The sequence below is a fragment of the Parasteatoda tepidariorum genome, chromosome 3, assembly GCF_043381705.1.
Source record: "Parasteatoda tepidariorum isolate YZ-2023 chromosome 3, CAS_Ptep_4.0, whole genome shotgun sequence".
NCBI lineage: Eukaryota > Metazoa > Arthropoda > Arachnida > Araneae > Theridiidae > Parasteatoda > Parasteatoda tepidariorum.
The window spans coordinates 92,186,210-92,204,563 of NC_092206.1; the positions used below are offsets into that span (position 1 = coordinate 92,186,210).

Here is an 18,354-nt window from a genome sequence, read left to right on the forward strand (position 1 = left end):
TTTTTTAGGTACCTATATTCCTGCAAATATTTTATACACTGAGAAAAAAAGAATAAGTTTTTATTCGATCTAAAAATTCAACTTCATATGCTTAGTAACTCAGTTTTAATAGCAATGATACGTATTTTCATTGCCTTTTTTTAAATATTTTGATTTTTATTCTCCTTTTAGAATCAAAAATCATAACTGTAGCTGGGAGGCAATCTGTTCCGTTTCACTGAAGTCCATTTAGTAATGTTAACCGTTTGAAGCGCATTTTCCTCTTCCACTTCATGTAATTCCAACTATTTTTGGATCGCATGAACGAACAACTCGATTACGAACGCGATAACTATTATTCTTTTGATACCTTCAACCAAGATCAACTAATCATTTCCACGCGTTATTCCAGTTTTAGTAAATAAACTCAAATTATATGAGATATAAAATGTATCGTCTTCTTCCTGATAAAAATTTTTTTATTTAATCCTTTATATGAATGGTTATTTTGATGGATTTAGGCGTGATGGCGAATCTGATAGACATTAACTGACTTCGATAATTTAAAATGAATCGCCTTATGATTACTTTTTAGAGCGTTGCTTTTACGATTTTCGAGAAAAGGTGACAATAATAATATCGAAACGACGGAATAAGGCGTTAGGTAGTGTATGATGATATTGCAATTTTATAAAGAGGCAATAAGGAAAATGATTCGGCGTGTGTGAAATTGTTTTTCGAATGTCATCTGTTTTTTATGGCAAAATTTCTATTCCATTAATGGCGTTACATTTTATTCTCTCATTTTTATTTAAGCTAGTTTTTTTTAATTTATTTATTCAAAAGGAAAGCACCATTTTCTCTGCTTTTCACATTTTTATTAGCTTTCCTGTTTTACGGGGAACAATTATTACTATGAAGTAGTTCACTTTTGTTTTCATTGCATTTTCTGTATTTTATTTCGTTTTTTTTTTATTGCCATAACCTAGTTTTATCCTAAACTTTTATTAATATTCGAAGAAAACGTTTTTATTTCAAGACATGACATAATAATTATTTTGTTAATACCAGCTGATTCATTGTTTGAATACCTTTTTTTTCTTCACTTTTAGAAGTCTTTATGCGTATTTAAATTATTTTACTAACTCTTAATAAAAACAACCAGTATTTTATTTTATTTTTTTAAATATCACTCCTTTAATTTTTGTCTATTTTTATTTTACACATTTTAGTCGAATATGTAAATTTTATGTTATTATTTATTTTAAGCGTAAAATTATGTAAGGAATCGAAACATAAATGTAAATAAAAAATTATTTTTGTCTTTTAATAATCATTAACTCTCTCTAATGTCAAAAATACTTTCTGGTATAAAATCCGAGTGGTTTGCTAATTTTTATTTAACAAGTATATTATGAATTAAAAGTTTTTTTTAATTAAAATCATTTTATATTGTTAATATTTGTTTTGTAATGAAGTAGCAATGAAAATACGGTATAAATAAATATTTATTGACTTCCGGAACACGCAACAGCATATTTAATTCACTATATCTGACAATGAAGCATAACGCATCGTATAAAAAGCGCAAATAATGCAATTAAATAAGCTTAGCTTTTTTGTGCATTCAGCTTTTTTGTGCATTCAAAAAAATTTAATTAGTGATCTGAAATACCAGTAATTCTAAGAGCTATAACTTGTCCGCACAATTTCTCCTCTGGTCCATTTACATTTACTATGAAAAATATTTGAAAAGTGAATAAAGTATATAAATGTTAATAAAAAAAATTACAATGTAGGAAATTAACTCTTTTGGACGAAAACACAGACCAAAGAACAAAATCGAAAATCAAAACAGCGTGACATCTCCTTTACATTGGTTGCTGGTTCGGGGGACCACTGATAATTATTTTATGCTGGTCCGAATCATATTGAAGTGGCCCCGAACTAACGGACAATCGTTAATTTCGTGGCCTGCAGTTTAAAAATACTCTTAATTCTTTGGATATGTTTGACAATATTTCTAAAAAAAAACATGCTAAAAGTGCTCCTCATAGAAGAATTTTTATTTTGTTCTCAATAAATTTACAACACTTTTTTTTGTTTTTAAAATTATTTTTATTAGCCTTGCGCGAAATTATAAATTTATAAAACTACCTAATGAAAAAGAGACAGCTTAATGACGGTTTTTTTGAAATGCCCTTATTCGTTGAACAACGTGGCATCGTTTTATTTCCCCGGGAATTTATACCTAAAATTCGAATAAAAAAATTTGCAAAAAATAATTGAATAAAACCATGATACTTGATAAATTAAAATGAACATGATTGTAGAAAGAAAAACATTCACGATTCGTCTATTGTTTTAATTCACCCGTCATAAAAATGCCCCTTTTTTCTTCTAAAAATAACAGGCATCCTCTATTACCCTCCCAAAATACCCTCATCATAATTTGACCAGAGGGCACGAGGAATTAACTCTCTCTTTTGGAATTTATTGTACTTATTGTTTTAAAAAAGATGACGCATAAAAAATACCCTTCTGTGAGAAGGGCACTTGGAATATCCTTACGAGTCCTTATTCTTTCATGTAAGTATTCTTGATGGCTTAATGATGATTCCTGTTGAGAAGTAGCACTTGCAAAATGGCTCTTTCTGTTAAATGACCCGAATTCTTTTGTTGTTGAAAAGATTTTCTAGTAAAACGTCTTATGCCGCTATCAAAGCTTTCTATATGTGGAAAGTGTTGTGGTGAAAAGTTAAATTAGTCTTATCTAACAATTTCCAGCTTTCGGACTGGTTTGGTTGCAAGTTTTTTTTTTCCTTTGTTGTAAGAATTCTATTTCATAAAATTTTAAACGACTGTACTTGTAAGAATTAAGATCTTTAATTAAAATAAATGGTATGTTTTATAGATTTGTGGAATATCCGTTTATCCATCATGTTCTTCAAAATTTTTTAAAGATGGTATTCGTAAAAGTAAAGATGTTTTTTTTTTTATTATTTATTTATTTTTTTAAAAAAAAGTGTTTGTGGCAAACTTATGGATTTTCAATATCAACTTTCCTTGATGATTCATATAACGAAATATCACTAATATAATGAACCTGACATTCATTAAATGACAAAAAATAAAATGGGCAGGCCATGTTATCAGAATGGATGAAGATCGTTCCTCAAAAAGAGTTTATAATGCCAGACTAGTTGGCGCACGGAAAAATGGCTGGCTGAATTTGAGATGGATAGATTGTCTAGAAAAAGACCTTTTCGTCTTAAAAACTGGAAAGAGCTAGCAGGAAGATGGTTGGCCAGGAAAAAACTTCTTAAGAAGACCAAGGCCCATCCTGGGCTGTCAAGTTATTGATGAGGATTCGTAATAGTAAAGATCGTTTAAAAAAATAGTGTTTCTAGTAAATTTTTTGGATTTTCAGTGTCAACTTTCCTTGGTGATAGATTTTCAGAAAATCTGTTTTATCGATATTTTAGACGAGTTTGACATGTATCATTTTTTCCTAGATATGCATTTACGTCTAATTATTCAATAACAACCACAGATTGTTTTTTTTATGTCCTGGAAAAAGTTTTGCAAATTGAATTTTAACGAATTTTGTGAAATTTTTGCAAATGGCCTTCTGATTTCGGACTAAACTGCTTTTGCCTGTACTAAAAAAAAATTGAATAGGAATAAATGCAAACGATTTCATTTCTACTTCTTTAATGAACACCCGTATTTTCATTCATAAAAAAATTGCATCATTCACTAGCGTGCAAAGTTGCACCGAGCAAACAATCAATAGAGGTATTTGAATACATTACATTTTTTATAAAACTTATTACCTATTTTAAAACATAAATAATATTTTTGTTTGTTTTAGAAACATATTTTTTACTTCGTAATAAATGGGAATTAAAATTCTTCATTATAGTGTGAAAATCCTGTGAGAACACAGAGAAACAACTGCCTCAATGAGGAGTTGCACTTTCAATCTTTTTATGCGTTACAAAAATAAATAAATAAGCGTAGTTCAAAATTGAAAACATATGAGAAAAAAAAAAGCTTCATCATATGGAACTATTGACAGTTTTTGAGGGTTTATAATAGACAAGGAAAATTTCCGAAAAGAACCGTAGGTTTATGGGCGTAATCCAACCTACCCGTTTTACCCACTCCATTTATTTAAATAATTGAACTGGTTGAAGGGCATTGATCTGCTCATGAATGTAGTTTTTTCATACTTTTTACAGCTTTCAAATGCTTCAACTTATGGTCGAAAATAAATAAATTAGGCACTAATAATAATAATAAATGTAAAAAGAAAAAGACCAATAAACGTTTTGATTGTATTTTAATCAAAATTCATTTTAAATTAATATTTCAAACTGTAGCTTTCGAGCAATGGTCGGAAGTAGCTCCCTACAAGTAGCAACGCTACTGTAGTCGCAACTTTTTTTACGTCGTTTGAAGTGTAGTGCGCTACTTTTTACAAGAAGTAGTGTAGTAAGTAATGCGATACAAAAACAAAAACAAAAAAAGTAATTTGTAGCGATTCCTGGTGACTACTTTTAATGTTAGTTAAATAAAGAAAGTTGAAACGCAAAGAAAAATTTGAGTCTGATGGGTGCAAATCCTTCGCGGTCCCGTCAACGTACGCAATGAGAATGCCTCTGTGGCTAAGCGTTGATAAGATCTACGTTTGATACTCGGAAAAATCGGTCCAGTTGTTACTGAGAAATCGAGTTTAAAATATCTGACTTTTTTAAAATTCTGATTTCACAGGCACTATAAAGTACATTTTTGTGTCTGATGCCGTCACTTGTATTATCGCCTGCATTAATTAGCATATTTGAGATCACCCCATCAAACCATTAAGATTGAGTCCTAGAACGTGAACATCCGATCGTTAGATCAAAAGTTATTCAGGGTTTTTTTTCCGCATTGTTCCTTGTTCCTTGGCAGATTTAAAAAAATCATTGATCAGTTAAATATTTGATCATTTCTTAAATTAAATATTCACTGTTGAGAAAAGCATGGAGTTTGAAGGTTAAAAGAACAAATCCGTAAGAAGTGCTTTAAAATAAAAAAATAAATATTTCATGTAAACATGAATTAAAACTTCTTAATAACTCCTCATTTTTAACCAAGCCAATTTTATATTCAAAATCATATTGAATATTGGTGAAAATTAATTTCTCTAGGTTAAGTATGTCTTCTAAGTTTCGAAAGTAGTTCGTAGTCGCTATAGTATTTTTTTAAAAATCGTCGTAGTTGTAGTTAACTACAAGGAAAATGTAGTGTTTCTCATCACTCACTGCTTTTTGGAGTCGGAAAAATTCTCTCAACTTCGTCTCCGGTTGAATAAAAGTGTTAGGTCTTATAAGTTAAGAGAAGAAACAAAGATTTTGAAAATTTATCCAAATATTTATTAATTAGTAATTGAAGAAAGATATTTCTCAAATGAATAATGTGCCAATTGTTTAATTTATAACCCCTTGCTTTCGGGAAGGGTATAACTGTGGCAGGTTTTCGTGGTTTTCCTCACCATATAACGCAAATACGGGTTAGTTCCATTAAAAAAGTCCTCCCCGATGACTGGTTTGTCTCAATGCTTGATTCAGAAGTTTCCTTGTCTTCTGAGTTCAAAATTACAATGTTGCGGAGTTGAACATTGATAGTTGTAAAATCAGAATTGGGTTGGCTGTTCAACATCGGTTGTAAATTAACAAATAGACGAACAAGACGAAAATTATTTTTCTAATCACACTATAATAATGAATTCATGTATACAAGTGAAGGAAATTGAATTAAATTAGAATTGTATTATCCTTGCAAACATTTAAATGACTGCGTATAGATCAATTAATTTTTGATAAAATTTCTTAACTTAATAAAGAATTATTTTTTTTATCTAAAGACTAAGCTTTTGAATTACCGTTTATATAAATTATTCTTACCCACTTCATAAATGATTGAATACGGCATCATCATTCATTAACATAATTTATTTTAAGTAGTAATAAGACTATCACATTTAGCTTACTAACAGCAAATTTTTGATAAAAAAAATTGTTTTATTACGTTGAGATTGAAAACTTCATCTCTCCTCTTCTTTTTTTTTAATTAAAAATATTAATTTTCTTTGTGTAAAGATGGGTTTCTCAACACACAGGCAACCATATTTGTCTTTTTTGCATCAAACTTAGTTTATAACACCGTTTTATTTCGTTAGATTGAGTACGTAATATTATTTAAGTTTGGTGTCATGCACTTGTTAAATTTAAAACTATCAAACTAGTTCATTCAATTAACCGGAACTATTGTACACACCCTTCTAGTCTAGACTGCATGTGTTAAAAAAATAATAATAAATAGTAATAATTTATTTAATTCATAAATATTAATTTAGTTCATAAATATTCACTCAATAATTTATGCTGTTGCTAACAAATTACAGCTAAATTTGAAACTTTTCATTCTTTACATCATAGCAGTCCGGTAATGTTTTTTTTAAAAAAAATTTAGTTCGATATTTCCGCGCAGCTATTTTTAGGTCACATTCTTAAGCAATTTTTTACAAAACCTTTTCGATTTGTTTCAATCCAATGTTTACCTTGAAAAATATCGTTTTATCTCTATCTTTGTATAAGTCGACTAATACCAAATCCTTGGCGCGAGCCGTTCCTTTGTAGAAAACAATAGAGGCGGTATTTCGAACTTTTTTTGTGTGTGTAAGGAATTCCATTGCATTGAGGGCCTGATGATGATCAGGGGAAAAGTAAAGCGTGGGTGCCACGGAATCTTTTTCACCTGCCCAAAACGGAGATGTAATGGAGTGCGGCACCTAGCGGAGGTCATTTATTTGTATTATTCTTTTTGATCCGCGGTCCATGACTGAGGGAGATCTCTCTTTCTACTTTCAGTCTGGCATAAGCCATCTCGGTTGTTGTGTGTGCGTCACGGATTCCCTTGGATTTGTAATTTAAGCGCGAATCGGCTTTATTTTAGTGTAGTGAAATGAAAAAGAAGAGGGGTGATGAAAACGATGGATTTCGAATTAAACAAGTAAGAGATATTTTTTTCGAAAATTAGACAAAATTCCCTACTTTTTTTTAATAAGAGAAATTTACTGTGTTTCGTTTTAAGGAAAATAAAAGAGTGTTATTTTTGTTAGTAAATATATTTCAATATTTTTGAAATTTACAAACTAAAGTTATCAAATAAATGTCATATTATATTTCAAATGCTTATGCATTTATCTTTATGAATATTTTAAAATGTTATGAGTATCAACATTTGTTTGCATTTATCGGTACGCTTAAATTAAATGTATGTTATCCAAAATTAAATTTCTATTTAATGCAAATTGACAAAACGAATTTTGATGAAATACTGCAACATTAGTTAAAAAATTTTAAAAATAAATGGGAAAAAAATATGAATTTTTGATCCAAATTTTTTTTTACTACTTTAATACTTCATTGACAATGAAGTATTTCGAGAGGAGTGTTGCAGCGTATCCACTGTTCTGAACAATAAATTAGGACTCGTGAGGTAATAGTTTTCTGCAAAACAGTAATAATTTTTCAATTGCACCCTTTGCCATTTTAAAAGGATGTTCCTAAAACTGGGAAATAAAGAATCAAATCTGGAAAATCCAGGAAAATGTCAGGCGATTTGACTTAAATACTCAAAAAGTCAGGGAAAATGAATTCAAGTTGGTTTGTACATGAGAAATTCTGAATTTTCTGAAAGAATTTAGTTTTCTTTCTTTTATTTGCATTTATTTATTTGTGTACTTATAACTTGAATGGCAAGTATGAGTGTCTTCAATTTAGATTTTGTATTCAAAAATATGAAATAATTTAAAAGTTATTCTTTAAATTTTTTCCACCAGTTTCAGAAAGATCAGGGAAATTTCATAAAATTTGAATCAGAGGAAAGTCAGCAATTTTTTTTTCTTCTGTATTAGTGGCCACCTTAATTTAAAATTTTTTTTTTAAAAATTTGCATTTTTAATCTATTTACTATGGCTATGATTTCAGTAGACGTTCTTATTTATGAAAAATCTTTTTTTTTCCGCAATCGAAAAAAAAATTACTGTGTGAAAAAAAAACTTTACCCGTATAACTTTTGTTAAAGAGGTATATAGAGGTTTCGCTACAGATAGGTGGTTTTTCCTGGAGGTTTCACCGTACCACTAATTATAAAAATGTTAATATTATTACTTATTTATTAAAAACTAATTACTAAATAAATGAAGTCTATTTTTTTAATCAAACTAAGAGCATTAATGAATTGCGTTAGAGAATCAACTTGTGGAATGAAAAGTAAATTAATTTATATCAGAAAAAAAACATTTCCAAACATAAATTATTCTTGTCAGGACAAGTATTTATTCTTTATTTACGAGTAAATATCTTAATTACACATTTAATAAGCTTTAAAATTACTCTTATTGAAATAAATGTGCATGAAATTAAACGAGTATAATTAAAATATATTTATTGATAAAAAAAAGCAGCAAATTATATTACATAGTACAATGGGCACAATTAAATTTGAAAATGATATGAAATGAATGATGAAAAATTATATTATTATTTAAAAGTTACATTCTTATCCACATTTAAACTCTTAAAAAAATATTTTTTATTTATTAACTTTAACTTATTCATTGATTCTATGAATAAAACATATATTTTAAATGACATTTGATATCAATGGCTCATTATCACAGCCTTTAGTATAATATATTAGTTAATGGAGTGCTGCATATTTTCAAATGTGTCTAATTTTCCTTCAGTTAAAGTTCATCTTAGGAGCGTAATTTTTAAAACATCATGGAGCTTTTTTTGTCTACTTTCAACTTTTAATGTCATAGAAATAAATTGTATTAAAGATCTCAACTATTGTCATTTTGTCGGTGCGTGTGGAGAGCAATCCCTAAGAACTGCCTGCGGAAAATGTCAATAAATATAAAAAAAGCATGGTTGGTATGTTTTTATAATTTTTAATTGAAAAAAAAAATCATTGATTTGATTTACATGATTTTTTTTTAAATCACAGATTTATCTAAAGAATATTATGTATCCAAGATTTAACAAATGTAAAGAAAAACTTGTAATAAAACCATTAATCAGTCCTGAATTTTTGACGGCGCTAAATTTTAGCGGACATGGGCGATGAAATGTTTGGGATACCGCCCTTTTCCCCCCAAGACCCTCTCTTTTTGAAAATTGATCCTTTGACAGGACTTGAGATTCCCCTGATGTGGTGCATACCTTCATGAAAAACATGTCTGAGGGGTACAGAATACATACTTTCCCTTTTATCCTCTTTCATTGAAACATTTTCTGCTCTTCATCTCTCTCTTTATGAAAAAGTGAAAGAAATATCCATAGATGAATGCCAGGGGTCTGTCCAGACATTTTGTGAAATTGTAAAAAAATTACATTCTTTCAACCAGAGTCCTGCTTTTATGATTTTGTGCAAATAGGGTCCGGTTATTGCGAAGAACTTTTTCAAGGAGTTTTTAAATTGTAAATAGATACAAGATTATGCTCAGCACTGTAAAATTACAATAAAAAATTAAATTTTTAAAAATAAACAGCAATTGCTGCTTTTAAATTAGAGATGCAACATACAAATACAGTCAAACCCCGCTATAGTGAACCAGAAGGAACCGACATTTCAGTTCACTATAACCGAGAGTTCACTATATCCATTACGGCATCTAAATTTTTTTCATGGGCAGAAATTATTAACTGCCTATTTTTCCATATGTTACAAACTGCAGATTTGGATAGTTTATATTCTCTGCAAATGTCAGCTTGATTGCATCCATTTACAATTTTCTGATTATGCCCATTTTATCATCAATGAAGAACGTTTTACATTTACTGCTCGCCATAGTTAAATTTTAGAAACTTGTTTGCGGGCTTTTTTAAACTGAACTGAAAAAGGAGTTGTTTTGAAGTAGAAATTTCAAAATAATTACCAAAAAAATGAGGGTCAAATCAGTTCAAGACAGAAAAAAGTTCATTATATCCAACTTTCTTACTTTTTTGGTTCACTATATCCACAAAAAATAACATTATACGTGTATAGCAAGACACGGGACCGAACATTTCGTTCACTACATCCGGGAGTTCACTATAGCGGGGTTTGACTGTATTTGGTATTTAGCCTATACTGCTGCAAGCAAAATATTCATTTCGGACGAATAATGGAAAAATCGTCTGCCGAAGAAAAACTTAATTCGTTTACATCCATCTTTCTTGTTTTCTACCCTGGGAAGTGTTTATTCATTCAATTAACAAAACAATAATGAAGATAAACAAATTTGCGAATGGTCCGATTAAAAGAAAAATCATTTTGTGAAGGGTCCGTGTTTATGAAAAGATATTTTGTGAAGGGTTCGTTAACGGACCCAAATTTCTTCAAAGCAGACCCCTGAATGCAAAATGTTTCCCACTCAATTGAAGTTTTTTTTTTTTTTTTAAATCCATTCTCCCAAATTTCACCATTTTTTTTTTCTTAATGAGAAATAAAACTGTATAATCTTTCAAGCTTGCAATGTATTTTACCTTTTTAGATATGTATATGTTACCGGCAATGCGTAAAATGCCAGCATTCTTTGGAATATTTAGGTATTTTATTAAATGTCTGGCGCTTTTACTGAAATGGGTCATTCAAATATTACCAGGGGTCTGTCCAGACATTTTGTGAAAGGTCCGTTTTTCGTGAAATTGTGAAAAAATTACTCACATTTTTACAATCAGGGTCCGCTTTTATGAATTTGTGNAGCAGCCATTTTGAAACAAATGCATGAGTGAAATTTAAAGACTAGATGAAATAGAGAATTTCAAGAATACTTTAACTATTAAAACAAAGTTTCAATTACCGAACCATAATTTTAATTTAAAATTGTGATTTTTTTTTCTCTTGATTTTTAAAATGACAAAATAAATGTTACAGATTGTGTTTATAAATGTAGTCATTCATCAGAAATTAAATAAATATCTAATCTATATATTTTTATATTAAAATATTCATTTTTAATCCCATATCAAAATAGATAAGTTAAGCTAAAAAAAAAGTTTTGCAAAAATCTATGTACCCATTGAAATTTTTTTTCACAAAATTTCTTTATTGAAAATCTGATAATGTCAAAGATACTGTTAACATATTATGAGAAAAAGATACTTAAATGTTTACTTTAAACTGCACTTTCAATTTCGAGAATCAAGGAATTTTTAAAAATGTAATTTCAAATGTGTTGGAATTTAACACATACCATGAAAGAAAGTAATTTCATTAGCTAAAATTAATTAATGCAGCAATAAATAATAAATGCAATAAATTTTAAAACTTATAAGTATCAATAACTTAAAACACTTGTTTTCTAACTTTTTAAATCAATATAAAAAAAATCAGTTGATTTAACAACAGACCCCGCTTGAAATTGTCCTTTTTATGCGCATTGTTCATTGTTCAAAAACAATGCTTATTAAAAAAATAATAATTGGTTTGTAATTTAGAAAGTTTTTCAAATTAAGAAAACTAATTTTAACATATTTTATGGCAAATAGGAATGCGTGATTTCCTATGTAATTAAACATTAAATTAGAAGACGTTAATGTGATGTATAAAACCACTTAAAAAAAATTTATGGGCTTTTTTGTTTTCGTGTGAATCACTTATCTGCTTGTGAAAAAGTTAACGGTTTGGAACACGCAATTTAGCATTCTGCATCTAATTATGTTCGCTATTAAAATTTGACTAATCCTATTAGTTGAAGTGTTCATCGTCTTCACTTATTATTAAAATTCTCGCTCCAAATAATGTGAAATATTTTAAAAATATCGAATATTTGTATCTTTACTGTGTGAAGAAAATATTTTTAAACAACTTTTTTTTATATTTATAATGGGCCTTAAATGCTCGCGGTTCATCGCTTTCGCTCGAATATTCTAATTGAAATAATCCTCTTTACAAAAAAACTATAACTTAATGCTAATTTTTTAAAATTATATGTTGCAAATTTGGCAATCCAAAAATTCCTTCTGTTAAAATAAACTTTTTTTTTCTTTAAAAAAAAAAAGTTCAATGTTTATAAATACTTTTTTTTTCTTATTCTTTTATGTGTGCTTAACGAATGAGTGAAAAGTGGTGATAAAACTAATTCCAATAAATTGTCAGTTTATCGTTTGAGTTCGTTCCGATGTAAAGAAGGATAACTTTTTATTTATTTTGTTTTAACTTTAATCTTATGAATACCATGTCACTCTATCTTATTTCACCATGGGAAATTATTACTTGTTCCAAATTTTAAATACATTTCATTTATAAAAACCAAGTTTATTCTAAAGAAAATAACTAGGTTTTTTCCCTGTGTTTTATCAGGCATTTTGAATTAATGTTGCCAATTGAAAAAAGTGCGTCTAATTCATCGGAACAGAACTTTAAAAAATGTCATAATTATTTCAGATAGAGAAAATATTTAAAAATCAGCAAGCACAAAATGAAAGTTTTAATTCTTAAAAAAAAAAAAAAATTCCTTTTTTTTTTTTTTTTTTTTTTTTTTTTTTTTTTTTNAAATTCTTTTTTTTTTTTTTTTTTTTTTTTTTTTTGTTAAATATTTTTCTGAGTGATGTTTTTCAAAAATGGTCACCCTTTTATACTGGGAGAATACTACGCAAGGAGTCAGAGCCACTTATAAGGAATTTCACAAATCATTTATATCTCAAGCCCTACAGCGGAAGTTGCAGATTATCAAGCTGCAGATATCTGCAGATAATTTTTGAATCTCAGTTCTTTATTTTTTTTTCTTTAAAAAAATTTTTGAAAGTAAGTTTGTTATCAAGAAAGAAAAAAAAGATATTTCAATTCTTAACGCAGTTATTTNTTTTTTTTTTTTTTTTTTTTTTTTTTTTTTTTTTTTTTTTTTTTTTTTGTTGAGAGTAAAGATTATTTTGGAAGGAAGTGTGGAAATTATTTGTAAATGAAGCAGATTGGGTCTATACTCTTGGAGTATGCAAAGACTATCTGAACTGTCGAAACACTAATTAAGTTAACTAAAAAATTATTTGCTGATGTGGACGCTAAAGAAATTCTAGTTAAATTCCTTTAGTAAGCCGAATTTTTTTAAAATGGGAAAAATTTACTTTATTTTTAGTAACTTATGAAAATTCTCATCGCTTGGCTACATGGTTGAGGACAAATTTTAATTTGCAAATGAACTCAGTTTTTCTGTTAAGTTGAAATGAAATACCTGAATATACAGTTAAAAAGAAGTAATAAAATAATTTAATGGATTTATTTACCCTAAAAACTGAGAAGGTATTTGCAAGTTTTCCTTAAAATAAGTATAATTTTATTTGTTTCCTGATTTTTATGCCATTATTATTTTTACACGATAACCGAAACGCGGACAGGTCATAAAATCCTTTTATTGAAATATTCAAACTTCTGAGCTCAATTCCATTCATAATAAATGGGAATGATTTATTTTATACCCTTCCTCTTTAAATTTTGATGTCTACATTTTGTTTTGATTGATAGAGATTTATTTCTTCATCCTTATGTTTTATTTTTAAAACCTTTCACTAACATAAAAAATTTAAAAAAAAAATTCTTTATTCAAAACATTAAATTTCGTCAAATCAAAATTTTTATTGGTTTCTTGAAAGATGTATTTTTGAACTCATAAGAGAAATAGAATGATAACCTTTTGTTAAATTTAAAAGTAGGGCTGTTTATTTCATTTACCATTTTATTAACACTAAAATTTACCTACTCAAAACTTAGGTAATTATTTTTATTATTTAAGATTTTTTTAATGTAAATTTTTTGTATGAAATTTCCGAATAATATTGCATTAGTAATTGATGTTTTCAGGTAGTGAGTGAATAGAAAAAAATTTAACGTGACGTGATATTGAGCTTTGTATTGTGTTGTATAAATCAAGATAGCATTTACATCGATTTAAAAAAAATATATATTTTCATTTTTATTTCAGTCATATTTGAAATTTCAAAATCTATATGTTACATATTTATGAATCAGTTTAAGTATTCACATTTGACAGCATTTGATTATAAAAATGTGCATGCTATTATTGGTAAATATCAATTCAGTATGTGAGTTCACTTAGCGTATATATTTAGTATGAGATTTGTTAATTTAAATGTATTAATAATTTTAATTATAATATTTTAATAGTTCTTTATATAATTAGGTTATACTCTACTCCTTTAAGCAAAATAATGATGGAAAAAAGTTTTTTTTTTTCTAAATAAATTCGCTAAATTTTTTTTCTTCTTCTAGTTGTTTCTTTTTAGTTTCAGTTATTTAAAAATGATATTCTGAATTGCTTGGAAATTAATGTGATAATATTTAAGCAAGATTACGGTTGTAAAATGTTTAAAATATTGCTTTAATATTTGATACTTCTTTTTGTAAATGAGTTTATTTCATTTCTTCCACATGATTTGGAAGAAATCTATTTCTTCCAGAGTGTTTCTTTTTATAGTATTTTCCGCTATTTTTTACTTTGTGAAAGGAGCTTGCTAAGAAAAAATATTTTCATTGTAATTTTGTACTCTTATCAAATTTTTGTATTTTTTTTAAAAACAATATTGTAAATGATAAAAATTTATAACCCAATACAGCTAATTAATTATTGATGAACTAATATGATACTAATGATGAGCTGGAAGCCCTTATCAGGCCTAGAAAAATTCATAAAGGCACAGAGTCTTTCATGGCTTGGTAACATTGAAAATCACCTGACAACCGCATGGTAAAGTTTTGCATTGGAAGCCCATGTGCTACAGGCCAAGAGACAGACCAAGGAAAAAATATGGGCATGACTGATGTCTTGAATAATTTTAAAAATCTCCAACTGGAAGATCAAAGTCAGGGACTAGAGCTGTTGTGCGGCAGGCTAAGGCCCACCCTAGGCTGTAGTTAGTTGCTTTTTGGCGCAGTATTGTGTAGTATCAATACATCTTCTTTTAGGGATGCAACAAACTTTATGTTACATCCAAGATTAGTCCTCCTGCTTTGATGTGAAGTACTTCTTCGCTGTTCCAACATATGATCGGAGACATGTTCTAGTCTCGTATTTTACAACCTAAATAAGTTTAAGAAAATTAATTATTTTCTTTGGAAAACTTTGCAACAGTTAAAAAAAAATTTTTTGTAATACCAAAATTGTATTATATTTTGTTCATAAGAGGATAATTTTTGAATCAATGCTGAGAAATTTACGAGTTTATATTCTTGATATCATAAATAAATGGTGTTTATTCTGCATTAAATAAATTTAAAACATCTGTAAATACAAATTCAGAATTATTATTAGAACCTAAAAGTATAAGCGGTCACTCATAACGGTACATGAAAAGACTACACTGCTCTGACACAGATATTTTGCATGAAAAATAATTCAGCAAACTATCGTTTCCTTAAAACAAAATTTTTTTTCTTCCGCGAGCTGCATTGTTTTAATTTGATTAATTTGAGCCATGTTTAACCGAACTACGGAAAAAAGAACACCGAATATCATTGAAACCAATAAAAAATCGAGATTATCAATGGATTATAAGTTATCCTTCAAATTATAAATGCCTAGGTAAAAGTAAGGTGTTTTATTGTAATCGGGTCTACAATTACTTAGTCATAATATTAATACCTTCTTGGAATTTGGTGGAAGTATTAATTGAGTCTATAGGTGGGAGTGAGCTCTCCGGGAAGTCCAAAGTTAAACTCTGTTGAAAACTAAGCTCTCTATTTCCGAAATAACTTTTGTAATCAAAATACAAAGAAGCGTTTCTTCACAAAGGTCACATAAGGTAAAAAATGAATGTTGTAAAAGACATCAATAAGAAGAATATGGTTATTAAACCTCCGTTGAAATCTCTGACTCACATCGAATGTTTCAAGGACGCGCGACAAAGCTTACTTTTTCAGTGAAAAGAACAAAATAGGGGTCATAGCCGCGAGCAACAACTTCCGGATTGAGTAATCCCCAAATTAGCATTCGATTACGTCTGCGGCATGAGTATTGTCATGTTTCTATTTGCTTTTGACACGCGTTCACGACGGAAGCTCATTTTAAATTCATTCTTGTATTTCTCGTGTCAGCCAGTTTGTTATTTGTGACAATTTTTTTTTTTATCTACCCTTTGGCGAAATTTTAACTTAAAAAATATGTATAAAATATTATTTACAAAATGTGTTGCCAGTTTCTTTCTTTTTTTGAAAAAAATAATTCAGAGTTTATAATATTTTGTTCAATTCAGGAGCGTATCAAAAAATTTTCATTTTTGGGAGGGAGAGAAAATATTTATTTCTGGAGGTGCGCTAAACATATCGTCCTCTCTGTTGCCTATAAAAACCCACTAGTTGTTTCTTATTTTTGAGTTATTAATATTTTTTTGAAAACTATTCCTCGCTTTCGCCATTTTTAGAAAGTGCTGGTGGGTGCCAAACATAATGGATGATGCTAAAAAATTGTCATAACTAAATTACACAAAAATATTTATCATAAATCTGGAAAAACAAGCTACCTTTCACAAAATAGAGATTGCAAAATTGTATTTATGTAATTTTGCAAGAAAAAATTAGTTAAGAATTTAAAATAACGCACGTTATATTTCTGGAATTCTGATTTGGATGACGGCTTTGTGTTTTCCATATGTTGAAATACACTGTCGAACAGGGTAAATGTGCATCATCAGTTTGTAAAAATTAAACAAAGCTTATGTAAAGCATATTTTGAAATTTCCCTCATCCCTCTCCACCCTTTGTGTTCGGTCGATGGGAAAGAATCCTAAATTCAGCTAAAATCATTGAAATCAATATAATTTCCCAATAGATTGATTCCTTTTTCTTTTTTTTATTTAAATTTTGCTTCGACCTTTCTCTGTTCTTTGAAAAATACGTATCAATAACATTTATTAATCAATATTTTTTTTAACAAATATATTTACTAATACTGTTATTATGCAATATGTTTTTAGTGGCATTGAATCTCTGCTCCACATTGAATGTGTTACCAGTGTTTAACTTCTTTGTCTCGTTATTGTGAGTCCAATTTAGAAGAGGATAAATCTCTTGAATCAAGATTTAGCGAAATTCATCTTCTTGGATGCATTTCTGAGTGAAACTAACACTCAATTGAGTTAGATTAAGAAGAAAAAGAAAAAAACTCTTACTCTATAAACCCGACAGAAAGAGGATTCTAACCCGTGGTTCTAAAAGAAGATTTAAAACATTATGCGTGGAAACATCTATTAAATTTTTAAAGAATTGTAAAAATCAATTTTACTTTCTTTTACTTACTAGGCCCCTTTTGAGGCCCTATTAAAGTTGGAGGCTTCCCCCCCCCCTTGAATTTGTTTTCAGAAAAAATAGCTTAACTTTCCAGCAAAAGTAAGCAACTAATATTTTGGAAATGCTGTTGTAAATGCTGCTGCAGGGTGCCTAGCGTTTTTAAAAAGTGCTTTAAGGTGCTTATTTTTGATTTACATTTTGTAAAAGCCCTGAAAGGTGCTTTGTCATTGGGGTTTTGTAAAAAGTGCTTAATTTTCTATCTTTCAAGAAAATGAGATGTTTTCTGTGCTGTTTTGATTTTCGTCATAAATAACAAAAAAAGACTTGATTTTTAAAACAAACAAAAAAAATTTTTTTTGCAAGATTGATCAGAAACTTAGAAACTAGCTATTTTATCATGAAAATTTAAGGTGTTCGTTAAATGTTTTTGCATTTCGTTGCTTTTATGTATATAAATGAACTTTAAACAATACTGAGAAATAATTTTTATTGCTGCACATATCCCGATTATGATTTTTTTTAAAGTTATTAAAAATATTTTTTGAGAGCTTAAAACGTGCTTATTTTGTGTTGAAAAATCTGGCTATACACACTGCTCCATCATAATCAATTTTTCGATGCATCCTTAGTACAGGGCATTTTCGAAAGAGTGCTTTTTGCATCATTTTCAGCCATTTGTTTACAAAATTGTTTTCCGTTTTTTATCTAGATTTTGGAAACGTGACGGCAATGGGTAACGCGTAAATGTGGGTCAGTGCTTGTTCAATTCTATAAACGGTAGCAACTTCCTAATGCTGCCCTTTATTAAACTGAATGTTTTCTTTTTTCGTAGAGTAAAAAACTTCCAATTAATGAACTTTATGGATATGAACTTGTGCGTTCCAGTTATAGGCGGATAGGCCGCCAGACAATCCTTTTGTTTTAATTCTAATGATGACTGGTTACCTTTTTTTTCATCGAAAAATTCACTGTCGCTGAAAAAAAAACTAGGTTTGCGACGTTGACATAATTGCTATTTGGAAAATAAAATAGTTAGAA

At 28.6% G+C, this 18,354-nt stretch overlaps 1 protein-coding gene across 4 annotated transcripts in view; it reads left to right on the forward strand.

Annotated features, from left to right (window-relative positions):
• LOC107441660 (unconventional myosin-Ie) overlaps window positions 1-18,354 on the forward strand; it is a 136,056-nt gene that overhangs the window by 58,790 nt on the left and 58,912 nt on the right. The window contains exon 1 of one of the 4 annotated variants that reach the window (XM_016055006.4): window positions 6,864-7,038. The exons of the other annotated variants lie outside the window; for them this stretch is intronic. Within the exon in view, the coding sequence (XP_015910492.1) occupies window positions 6,991-7,038 (48 nt within the window). The 5' untranslated portion in view covers window positions 6,864-6,990. Of the gene's footprint in view, window positions 1-6,863; window positions 7,039-18,354 lie in introns of those variants that run through there. 4 annotated transcript variants of the gene reach the window in all.